The sequence below is a fragment of the Galeopterus variegatus genome, unplaced genomic scaffold, assembly GCF_000696425.1.
Source record: "Galeopterus variegatus unplaced genomic scaffold, G_variegatus-3.0.2 Scaffold485, whole genome shotgun sequence".
NCBI classification, from domain to species: domain Eukaryota; kingdom Metazoa; phylum Chordata; class Mammalia; order Dermoptera; family Cynocephalidae; genus Galeopterus; species Galeopterus variegatus.
Window position 1 is genome coordinate 222,745 of NW_007726596.1, and position 13,061 is coordinate 235,805.

General features: G+C 37.0%; 1 protein-coding gene across 16 annotated transcripts in view; it reads right to left on the bottom strand.

Annotated features, from left to right (window-relative positions):
- Positions 1 to 13,061, bottom strand: part of TCF4 (transcription factor 4) — a 366,059-nt gene that overhangs the window by 34,186 nt on the left and 318,812 nt on the right. For all 16 annotated transcript variants that reach the window (XM_008569245.1, XM_008569246.1, XM_008569249.1 and 13 more), the window contains 2 exons: positions 8,076 to 8,208; positions 763 to 830 (listed from right to left, as the gene is read on the bottom strand). In XM_008569245.1, coding sequence (XP_008567467.1) covers positions 763 to 830; positions 8,076 to 8,208 — 201 coding nt within the window. The remainder of the gene's footprint in view (positions 1 to 762; positions 831 to 8,075; positions 8,209 to 13,061) is intronic.

The following is a 13,061-nucleotide window of genomic DNA, read 5'->3' on the forward strand; positions in this document are numbered from 1 at the left end:
ACTATGATTGAGGGTTTGATTCCATGGCTTGAGAAGGCCCAGATTAAATACAAACTTTTACTCAGGGCACAATGCTAACATAAGTCAAACTTATTTTATGCTCCAAATGGCATGGAAAAACCAACTGAAGAGACAAAGTCTTATAGAAACAAATCTCCCCTCATGTTTGTAAATGACCGTGTTTAGCTTTTGAAGAACATACCGGATATACTTTCCCAGACAAATAAGGTATGCCATTTTGTCACTAGGGAACGTGAAAGAAATATTTAACTCTAGCTTCCTGCCAGTGGGTGGGAAAAGCAGAGAGGCCAATTATGTGACAATTCCTCATGGACCTCACATATGCCTCATTTATTTATTATTATGTATTTATTATTATTTATTCCTCCGGAACCTCAGTTATTGTCATTTTTTGTTTTTGGAGTGTTTTAGAACTATCCCTTGCATGGTTAGTCTTAGCCGGTCAATATGACTTTAGAGGAAAATAAGAAATTACGATTGAAAATCTATAAACCTAAAGGCCCAGAGACAATCCCCAGGTCCATAACCGGGTGTGGCTCAGAACCTCTGTGAGAAGTCACAGTGGAGGAGATCATCAAAGCTTTCTCGAACTTTCCAATGATCCTTAGGCAAGAAAGCTAACATTTTCCAAAAATCAAAGCTATTTGCCATTCATTTTCTAAAATTCCAAATGTCCACTTCTGATTAAAGTTCACCCTTCTACCATGGCACATGCGGAGTCCAAAGTCAATATTTCCTCACCGAAGCAAGCGCTTTGCCCAGGGCATCTCCAGTCTGGGAGCTGCCTGCTGCCCCGCTTCCTCTATTTGCTGCAAAAACAAAGGCAGAATATGAAAACCAGGCAGTGAGACGTCTAACCATTTTCTATTCCTGGTCCATTTACTCACAATTTAATTGCATTTTTAATGCTAATTACAACACATTAATCTTTAATTAGCATTAATTTGTTTGCTGAGGTAGATGTCAAATATATTCATGTTACATTTTTTACAGATAAAATATAAACCTGACATCTTGGTTTAAAGATAAAGTGTTTTAGTTGCTACTACTTCTCCCACTTGTCACTTATGAGGAGTTTGGTGGTGAACAGTGGCAAACGGGCACATGACAGTCATCGCCAAGTATGTAGTGCTTTCAGGTCCCAAAGTTAGGCTTTTCTTTATATTTTTATATTGCAAATTGAATTATCTTCACGAATAATATATATCTGTTTTCAAATAAACAAAAGTTAGATACATAGCAAAATGGGGTGGGCCTCTCAGAGTTTCACAGTAAACTAAACAAAAACTCTATAACAGGTCTGGCTAACTAGGAGAGAAAATATTTTCAATAGCATATATTCTGCACATATTTAAGTCTGTGTTCACACTAAAAAAATGTGAACTGTTATTGCTACTAAAAGTCAATATGGTCTCAACTCCAGTGATAAAATAAGTCTACATATTCATTAAGTTTATCTCTACCACCTGAAATACTAGCATTTTTATTTATTTATTTTTTAATTTACCAATATACAATGCAGTTGATCTTCGTGTCCCTTTACCAACTTTTCTTTTTTCCCCCTTTTCTCCCCTGTCTCCCCCACAAATACTAGTACTTTTATCCACAAGATAGATGAAAAAAGAGTATTGTTAACAAAAGACATATATTCCAGTATATAATTCAGAGCCACCTCTATTTTTAACACATATCTTTTGAAGGTGACTTGCCTTCATAAGTGCTCAGTGATATAGCCAGTGCTCTTCTGAGGTCTTCAGTATTCATACAACTTCTAGAACTTTGGGTATGTTGCAATTCTTAAGGCCTCAACATCAGCAAATAGACACATATTTAAATATTTAAATAAAACCTACCAAAGTTCCAGGGGAAGATGTTTTTGTGAAATAAGAAAAGGAAATCTTGAATCAAGTGACAAATCCAAGCACATTCAAGTAATTCAAAATATTTTCCAGCGCTTTTCTTGAATCAAGAGAGCCCTCTTTCTGGCAAAGGTGCTACCATCAATTTCCAAAGATCTATAAAATGCTGGGCTGGAGTAAGATCTCCAGTAGTCAAATTCTCTACTTCTTCAGGTCTTAATTTCATGCTCCTGACCTCTGCTTAGCATAGTTAAATTATGCTTGTTATTTTTATATATTTATATGTTGGGCATGTCAGTTAGATAATCTTTTGATATATCTTTATTTGGTTCACAAAACCCACACCCACATTCACTTGTTAATTACTAATTACTGAAAGGAAAAACTGGTATATGATAAAAGAATACAAGGTTATTTTTATATATTTATATGTTGGGCATGTCAGTTAGATAATCTTTTGATATATCTTTATTTGGTTCACAAAACCCACACCTACATTCACTTGTTAATTACTAATTACTGAAAGGAAAAACTGGTATATGATAAAAGAATACAACTCCCTTCTGAAAAACAAACCTCTTCTTTTTTCTATGACAAATTTATGATATTAAAAATACATGAGTTATTAGCACTAAAGATTATATGTATAAGCAAATTCTTTGAAACGAGGGTCTGACATCATACCATTAGGTTAGTGGAAGCAACTCAGAAAGATATCAAGAGTATTAAAAAATGTTTAATATAAGATAAAAGATAACTAGAATTACATCTAGCATAAAAATGAAGAAAATTTCTGCATTAAGAAGCTCTTTAAAAACTAAAGACAATTCTAAAGAGAAAATAATAAAGATCTGAAAATACAGAAGGCACTATCATTTTTTCAGCTTGCCTTTAACATGGTACTTAGGGGGGAGCAATTATCTTTTTTATTTTAGAAACAATATTATATTTTCATTGTTATGTACCTAAAAATTAAATTTAAGCAGTCAAAATAATTTGTGATATCTGTTTTATTTAAATACAGGTATTCATGAAATGAAAGTTTAGAGCCATGCTGGGGGAAAAAAAAATCATATTATCTAACAAAGAACCTAAACCAAAAAAGAACAAGATATTGTTCCAATTACAGATAAAATTTGCTACCGTAGTAGCTTTCAAAAGATTAAGTCCTCTCTTGAACAACTTTAAAATGAAGATTATAAATTTAAAACGTATATATATCCTCATGCAACCAAACAGGAAAGAATTAAAAACTAATAAAAATATTTTAGGAACATTAAAAAATGAATTATAAATAGCATAAAATCACACTTCAGAAAAGATAAAATATGATCATTATGATTTCTTTAGTGCTCCACCTTTTTAATAAGACTTTCTATTAGTGCCTGTTTTAAGCAAGGAGCGATTAAAACTCAGGAAGAATAAAAAGAATCAATTCCTTACCTCATCTTGTCATAAAAACCTTTCAGAAAACTACAAAGGCTACTCATGGAAGCCACTGATAAGAACAGACTATTTTTTTAACATGAAGCCATTTTACCTTGCAACAACTGGAGAACCAAACCCAAGGGCTTAAATTTCAAAGCAGTTTATTGGGGCCAGTTTGCTTTCACTTGGAATGCCTTTTGTTCTGTTCCAGGAAACACTGGAGAAGACACATTTTCAAGATTCCCTGAACATGTTAAGCTGCATGGGTCCTTCTCTTAAAGATTTATCTTCTTATTTGTGTGACTGATATATCAAAGGGCATAAATAACCAGAAAGTAAATATATTTTTAATCCTCCACTGGCATGCCTTTGCTTTTTGTTTTGTTTTGTTTTGTTTGCACTGTGAAGTGGGTCGTGTTTGGCAAAACATAACAAATCCACCTTTTCGGATTTAATGGAACACGGCTTGATTATTATTCTAGGCCCAAGTTTTTGTCAACTCATATTATTAGAAATTACTAAAATGCCCATGTAACAAAAATAATGATGAAAACTACTGCCTTTATTTGGTAAACACTGTATTGATTTCTTAAGTTATTTTGGCTCTAATCAATTTCTCTTGCCCAAGAGAAAAAATAATCAGTCTCTAAGTAGAGCTGTAACATAAATGTGAATGGAAGATGAGCGGTTATTAAGAGGAACTATAATTTTGTAGGAGGCTCCAACACCACCAGCCACCCGGTATTGTTCAGAGAGTGGAACACAGGTGCTGGTGCTGGCTAGAAGACGAAGCACCAAGAAAGACTCGGTATCTCAGGCTACTTGTTGGGCCATCCTCTGTCCCAGTCTCAGCTTTGGGGAAATGGCAATTCCCATTAGAACACACCCAAAACGACATACCAGGATGAGTGGTGCCTGGAGATTAATTACTGAAAACCAAAATTTGGAAAAGGTGTTACCCCCTTTACTGCCCACCCATAACCTCAGGTTAAGAACATGAAGACATCAAAGTCCTTACCAGTTGTGAATGCCCAGGAGTAGGTTGGTTTGAACTGTGACCTACTTGCTATACTCCCCAGGTTGCAAATTATCAAAGTATCACCAGCAGCTGAGTACTGGAGCCAGGAGCATTGTCCTTCCGTGAGCTTTTAAGAACTGTGTGCTGGAGTGCAGAGTTAGTGCTGGCAGCAGCACCAGCTTAGCCCAAGAGAAGGCTGTATCACCAGAGGCTGGTCAGTCTGAAGGACCAGTGGCCACCATCAATTTGGATTCTGCAAACCTAAATGGCTTCAACATTTTGTGTAGAAATGGCTATATCAGAGAAACGATTAACACAACCTAGAGATGTTTCTGGCAATCTTTTCCTACAACATTCATTAAAGTCCTGAGTTTTCTAGCACGTCCCTCGCTAACCTGCTCAACAGGAGCTTCTATACCCCTTTATAAATTAACTTTTTAAATTGGTTGTTGTAATATTGGGGGGCTGAGTTCTTTAAGCTGGAAACTGTTCATTTCTCCTGAAAATAATGCCTTCATGCAGTTACCATGAGCTAATACTGTAATAAAGAACTGTTTTGAATTGGTTCTTTAAAAAAAAAAAAAAAAAAAAAAAAAAAAAAAAGGGAAGTGTGATTCATCGTGTGTTTGCCTGAAAGAAGATGACTGCTTTAACATTAGGTTTTTCTGAGCTGTGTCTGAGTGACCCTCATGTTATTAAACTATTAGAAGCAGCATAACGATGCCATGAGCTTGTGTATAAAGATGACAAAAAAAAAAAAAAAAGAGAGAACATTGGCCACATTCCTACTATAGCAATTATAGAATAAAAAGTCAAATACAGGCTACAATGCATTAATTTTTAGCAGGAGGGATTTCTAGGGATTCAGGGGGGGAAGCTGAACCTATGACCACGTGCAGGAAATGAAGGAGAAGATTTAAATCAAAATCGAACTAGTTGTTGGTCTCCATTGGTGGTCTTTGGAATTAAGATGCCCTGACACTGCTGGACAAAAAGCTGTATTACTCGTACACTCTGTGCCTGTTCGTCACCCTACTGTATCGGAAGGCTCAAAATTCCTGTGAAATACAAAGTAAATATTATGTGACTACTCTAATAATAAAATTACTGTGAAACCAAGTCCTCAAGGGGAAAAGGACATAATGTTTCTACTAGAAAAGCCACATACTAAAATGCATCATGTCATACAAACATGTCATTAGAAGTGAAAGTTGTAAGCCAGATTAATTCATGAACCAAATAGATATTCCAGGGTAATCTTTAGCATATGGTGCATTAAATCAATCTTGGTAGTCTGTCCCTTCAACACTGTTTGGTTTGAGGTTTAAAAACATGGGAAATACCATGCATTAGAAAGCAGGCCAGTAAAAGACTAATAAAACAATAATAGTTATTATAACCATTATGTTGTAGTTATAGGCCCAATTCCCTCTGAGGGGAAGGGAGGGTGTGTAGCCCCAAACCACAAGGGGTCAGCCCCTGTGAATGTCTGCAGATGGCATCTCCCAGTGGGTTGTCAGGGCCTCCCACCCTTGAGTAGTCTCAGTGGGCTGTGCTCTGGCAGGGCGGTCCTCTCACTCCTCTGTATTTATATAAATTAATACAGGCCAGTTCCTCTAAAAAGTTAAATTACCTTGTCTACTTACTTCCTAAAAGATTATGACGCTTTTTTACATTCCGCTAGTGGATTTTGACAAATATACCCATTACTGTGAAATAATTTGTGTAATAAGTGTCCTAAGAAGACTTTTCTAGGTTCCAAAAATCTTATACTTTTCCCTTTTTAAATGAGAGCTTCTTTAATATTGTCTAGACCTTTAAACAGGGCCCTGCAGTCTATAACATGTTCAGCCCAACCTTAGCATGCAGCTGAGCCCCTAGTATGTAGATATCAACCACTGTTCCACTCTGCCCAGACCAAATGAGTGCTCTCTCCTGTTCATCCACAAGCTAAAGATGAGATGACCAGCTTCAACCAACCACACCTCATTCCCACTGAGACTTGTGGCTATGCTGCCCACAGCTCACAGAGGAATGGTTATGCTGTCTCGTAATATCTCTTTCCTCCCCCGTCATAGTGTCTCTCTCCCAGGAAGACTGACCTGCAAACCAATTGACAAGACTTTTTTTCAAACAGTGCCTTAATATGTTTTCCTCAACTCAAGATTTTGTTCTACCTTCATGCCTTCCTAAAAAAAGAAAATTACTTAAACCACAAGCAGACAGGAAATCTGTCATATAAGAGGATGAATGACCGGTCATCCTTCTTTATAACCAGACCTCATGACTGCAGAAAGGGGCTTTCCATTTGTCAAACCACACTGAAGTGAAATATGCTTTTCTCAGTCTTTCAGTTCTGCACTGCTTGCTTTCTTCTTGTTTTTCAAATTTGCCAGAACTGCATTGATAGTTCAAAACTTCCCCATGTGGCCTCTGTCCATAGCTCTTCAAGGTCAAACTGATGCAACACATTTGTAGAAGCTTTGTTAGGAAAAGGTACAAAAATGGGGACTCTTTTCTAAATTTGCTTCTTTGTGACATGACAGTGAAAAGCTGCTAAGTAGCTCATGTCAAGTGTAAAATTTATTATTGAATAAGCAAGGAGAGCATTATTGAGGCAGAAATTATGTTTGCAACATTTCAAAACACATCTTCTCCCTCATCAAAAACTCTCCCATTTAGTGATTCATACCACTTCCCAAAGTTCTATAGGCTATCTAAAGAAAAAGACAAAAACTGAAAAAGCTAAGAAGAATAAATGGCAGCATTATTCTGACCCCCAATCTTCTCTCATAAACGCACACTGAGGGTTCTCATCACTGACCCTCTGGAGTGATCTGAAGGTCCAGCACGGGGTGGGTTTGAGCTAGACCTTGGGTGGGAGGTGACTGTGAAGTCAGGTTTCAGTAAGACCCCGGAGCATTAAGCTGTGCTCCTCCTCCAAAAGACAGGCTGTCAAGGCAGAATCAGAAGGGGGTAGCTGCCTCCCACCAATCCTCCCTCTTTCCTCCAGGGTGGCTGGATGTCCCAGGCTGGTGGGGAAACCATCTGTCTTAGGAGAGGACCACAATGGACATCACAAAAATGAGAGGATGGTGGCTCAGTTCACCTGGCAGCAGCTTCTCTCTGGGTCTTGTTAGTAAATCTGCTCAGTAAAAAAAGCAGCGATTAAGTTCTGGCCCATTGATGCCCAGACACCATCTCTCTCCTAAGTGAGCAAACACTTCTTCCCCTTGGAAGGATTCTACAGTGCCAGTCTCCAGAAGGTCGAGCTCATCTAGTTATTAGGAGTCACCTGAGAATCTCACATAAACTAGTCTTCAGAAGACAGCAGCATGTCATGGTTCAGAGCTTAGCACAGTGGCTGGAATTTGGGAAGTGATCGGCAACTACTATTAAGACCTGCTATGCCCCTATCTCACTAGTCTTCAATGACTTGTCTTATGAAAAGTTCACTTTGATCACTGTTTGAGAGTGTGAGAAACAAAGAAATTTGGGTTTATCCAAACCTTTGGTCAATCTAATGACTCACATGAACAAAGTAGCCAAGTTTCAGTGTCCTGCAACATAAAAAGTGATTACGGTTCAAGCCAGTGATGATTTCTGTTTGGGTCATTTGTTTGTTCATTCGGTTATGTGACAAATATTTAATGCCTAATTGCTGTTCAGTTATGAAGGAAAAAGAGGTCCTTCATTATTAAAGCCTGACACTGATTGTCAGCATGAGAATGGGCATTTCTGTGACTCACCCATTATACTGTCTGTCCCGTTGGCAGGAGGCGTACAAGAAGAGGTGCTGTAATGGTTTGTACCACTACGATGGAAAGTGGACATCGGAGGAAGACTGGAGTTGATGTCTGCTGAGGAGTGTGATGGATAGCTCTAGAGCAAGAAGCAGAAAAAGGAGGCCATATTCAATCATAAGATATTTGGTGAGTTGGTTTTCTGATACTTCTTTCAGAACTCTCTATTTAGCAATAGAGACAGCTTTTAGAACATCAAAACACCCAAGAATACATCTTGCTTAGATCTGCCAGCTTTCGTTTTTTGGAATAATAACATACATAGATACACAGTCAGTTTAGGTTTGCATCAAATGTAGAGAAACATAATAGCATAGCAGGACACCGAGAAAAGACCACCATCTCTGAATCTACAAATTACTGCTTAAAATCATCCCTGAGATTTCAGCAACATAAAAGACCATCCCTACTATTATTTTTTTGTATGGCCTATTGATCAAGTGAAAAAATATTGCACTATATAATGAATAAAGCAACGTTGTGATCCACAGGGTTTACACTACACTTCATCCTAATCTTGTGGACACTAAATAGCAAAGAGTAACCGGTCTCAAATCTTCTTTCTGCCAAACTGGATCATCGTTCTGAACCACAGCAGCAAGAACAAAACGGTAAGTGAAAAAATTTAGAAAGCACTAATGATTAAAATATCTCTCTAAAGCATCTATGTAAAGCCTTAAATCAGTGGCTATACTGAATTAAATTAGAACCAAATGAACTGAGAGTAACTTATTTTGATTCGCGTTTTCTCCACAAGTCATCACCATTAGCAGGCCATCGTATAGCGGGCTATGGAAGAAAAACAGCTATACTGAATTAAATTAGAACCAAATGAACTGAGAGTAACTTATTTTGATTCGAGTTTTCTCCACAAGTCATCACCATTAGCAGGCCATCGTATAGCGGGCTATGGAAGAAAAACAACATCTTTACAGAATCATTTGGTTTAAGCTTCAGCCTTGAGTTCAGTTACTATACTGTTGTCCAAATAAGCTACTTTTCATGGGATCATATCACAGTGCCTATAAGGTGGCAAATTAGTTGCTATCCACCCATGTGTCTGGGAAGAGCAGATCACTAAAAGGGATACGGTTACTTACAAAGACATACTGATCTAGTTTCCTTTTCGAGATAAAAAGTAGCTTCAAAAGTTGTTCTCAAAGGCATCTGAATGTGTTACAGATATGTAAAGAAAAAATATTTAAGTTAACCTCATATGTAATCTTAATGGGCTATGGATCTTTATTTTTATTATATCATTATTAGAGATTCTACTGAAATTAAATTTAAAATTAGAGACTGAATATGATGCTGATAGTCAGGGATGTTTAAAACCCAAGCATTTGTTTATTAGGAGCAAAACAATGGTCCCTTGGTGTTCCCTTATTTATTTTGTGAAAATTATCTTGACTTCTATCTCTTCCTTGAAGATTTCCTTACTACTTCCAACTCTTTCACCATCTCGTCTCTCTGAGTCCCCAGTGCACTGGCCTTCTGCACTGTGCCATTTAACACTTCATTCTATGCTACCTCTCACTGCTTGCTTTTCCAGGTGCATTTCTTCTATACTTTCAACTCTTTAAGAGGAGGGGATAGAGCTCATATCTCTACATTCTACAACTTGTGGCTGAATACTAAACACATAATTACACCCTATGTTCAAAGAACAACTGCTCATCAGTTAGACTTCAATAAATTGTGGAATGAAATATGACTTATTTAAGAGACAACTAAACAGTCTGGGAATTGAAACTACATTTCAGAGCTAGGTCTGCCAATGACATGTAGATGTCTTTGAAAACATTACCTCTGTACACCCAGAATAGTCCAACTTAAGAGACTTCAGTGAAAGAGTTGAGATGATATATTTGATTCGTTCCAAGTTCCCAAGAATGCCTTTCAAACTTTTTAATTTCATGGACCGCTTTCCTTAACCAAAAAATTCCTTAAGCCACCTATTAACCTCATTTCTACTTGTCACTTAGAATAGCCCAAGTAGTCCACGACATTTTCTCCAAAGAATAATAGAGTGGGCCCATTCCATAGTACAGCTAATCTGAAAGACTGGATAAGCCATGGAACACCAAACTCAGAAGAGCAAGGATAGAGCTATTTCTGCTACAGAGCTAAAAAATATTATAAAATAAAAGAAAGAGAATGCGGAAAAAGAAAAATCAAAGAAAAAGAGATGGTCTGACTTCACTTGTACACAGTCCTATTCCACGCTGAGTGTCTGAAGAATAAACTATAAATTAGTCCAAAGTATGCAAAAATCAAAAAGAGGAAAACAATTATAAAAAAACATTTAAGTAATTATAATAATCAGAAGATGAGACAGGAAAAAGATAATCAACAGTGAGAATTTTTGGACCCTTTTAACTTTATGTAAAATGAGCAGTAATTCAGGATTTCACAGACAGAAGGGTAACACTGAGTTCCAAGAATAAAAGAAAATTTAATCCCTGTAGGTTTTAATGGGGAAATCAATACAATCCATACAAAACAGTTATTTTTAGATACTCGTAGAAAATCAGATGCTGAAAAAAGTTTGTGGGATTTATAACCAGATTATTTTACAATGAAAAGTATCTTAAAAACTACTATCACTCAGAGACATAATGAACATACCACAGAGAATATCAGTGATATGTGAATGATGTCTCTTTTAGAGGATTTAGTGATCAACTGTAAGAGGTCCTTTTAGTCCCTTACTCCAGCTATTACTGTCACCCCTGCTTGCTACAAAGGGACAAGGAGAGTTATGAAGTGTTTTACATGCCCACAATTAGTTTATTTACTTTTAGTTATGATACACAGTGATAGTGTATTTAGAGTCTATTAACAGTAAGTGTTGGAAATGTTTGCATTAGTGATGTTTGTATTGACCTATGGGTTGGTGATTTAAAGATTAGAAAAATATAATAATTGGTAGTACATACTAAGAATAAGAACACGCTTTGGGCTAAGGCAGAGTTTCATAGCCTTGGCACACCGATCTTTTGTGCTAGATAATTCTTTGCTGTGGGGGTTCTCCTGAGCATTGATACTGTATTTACCAGTATGCCTGGCCCCTACACACTAGATTCCAGAAGCACCTACCTGCTAGTCGTAACAATAAAAATGTCTCCAGACATTGCCAAATACTTCTGAGGGCAAAATCACCCTGTTTGAGAAGTACTGGGATAAGGGGTTATGAAAAAATAAAAGTCAACAGAACTTTCTTTATACTAACATTCTAAACTCCTGGGACTATTTCACTCTGTAGTGCAAAAACCACGCCCAAATCATGCCAGCCAGTGAGGACTCTTCTTATTTTTAAGAAGAACCCTGCCAAGTCATTCCAAACTTAAATCTTCTACAACAACCTATTCCAAAGCCTAACCACAAACTCCATTCACCTGGGTGATTTTGTGCATGTATCTGTAACATAGTAGTGATTAGCTGAGGGATTCTGTTGTAGAGGCTGAAAATGTAAAGGGGATTTAAAAAGACTTAAAACTGGTGACCGGTGCTACTGAAATATGTGGATTTTAGGCTTTATAATTACACATTCTCTTATAACATGGTATAAAGCAATAAAGGCAACAACATTTCTAAAATGTTTCACCATTAGAGATAATGCTAACTTGGCCAAATTATACCCAAAATAATCCAGGGAAAGCTCTCTTCTTTTTCTTAAATTAACCCCTTTGTTCAGTATGGGCCTAGCCAAATGCTAAGAACTAAAATTGTGAAGAACTACCATTATTTTCAAGTGAAAGGACACTGACTGCCACTGTATATTCAGATCACTCTCCATCACTGTCAGATTCTTCCAAGTCACTTCAGTGAGAAATTTTCAGATAGTTAAATACTGAAATTACAATGGTAACTAAATGTAAAATTCAATAGTTTAATTATCAATTGGGAAATTCATTAGGATGCATTATCAGGGAGCTTATTCATTTACCATTTAAAACAAAGACCCTATTCTATGAAATTTGCTATCTGAACATAGTAAGAATAAAAACCCTGTGTTTGGTGATAGATTAATGACATTTACACATATGGCTTCTGATGTAGCCTATTGGATTGCTTCTTTAAAATGATCTTTCTCCCTGGTTAGTAATATTGTTTTGGTTCAGCAAAACTTTTTCTAAAAGGTCTATAGTTGGTTTCCATTTTGAAATTATACTTTTTGGGCATTTGAGCACATAACAAAGATATGCCCGCACGTAGTAGACTTGACTGGGATAAAATCAAATCACCTAGCTCAAAATTCTACAGCATAATAGGTAAAGAAAGAAAGAAATATAGGAGGGAAGAAAAATAAACCTCAAATGAACAACTCTTAAAAGGATTAATATTCCAGCATATTAGAATAGAGCCAAAAATTTTTATTTGTAATCAAAACTTTCCTTGCTCATAGGACACTTGTAGTTTTGATGACGAGTTCCTAGAGAAGTGAAAAATGATGGTGGAGAAATAAAAAAGTTAACCAAAAGAAATTCTAATATAATAAAGTTGTTATTCCTCTAAGCATTCACTCTAAGATCTCCAAGTAGAAGGCAGAAGAGGAAATTTGAAGGTAAGTCACTTGCTATTTACTGAAAATGTGCTGAAATTTGAGATAGTTTGTGATTTACACATTCAAACTTAGGAGATGATACAAAAAGGTCAATTCTATCTCTACCCTTTGTCTCTCAGGAATGTATAGGCAAACTGACTATATAGTGTCTATGTCACTAGGACTAAATAAATATGTATTTTCAAGAATATCAGAAATCTAGGGCCGGCCCGGTGGCGCACTGGAGAGTGCGCCGCTTGGGAGTGCGGCGGCGCTCCCGCTGAGGGTTCGGATCCCATGTGGAGACCGGTTCCCGCTCACTGGCTGAGCGTGGTGCGGGCGCAACACCGAGGGTTGCGATCCCGTTGCCGGTCCCCGGTACGGGC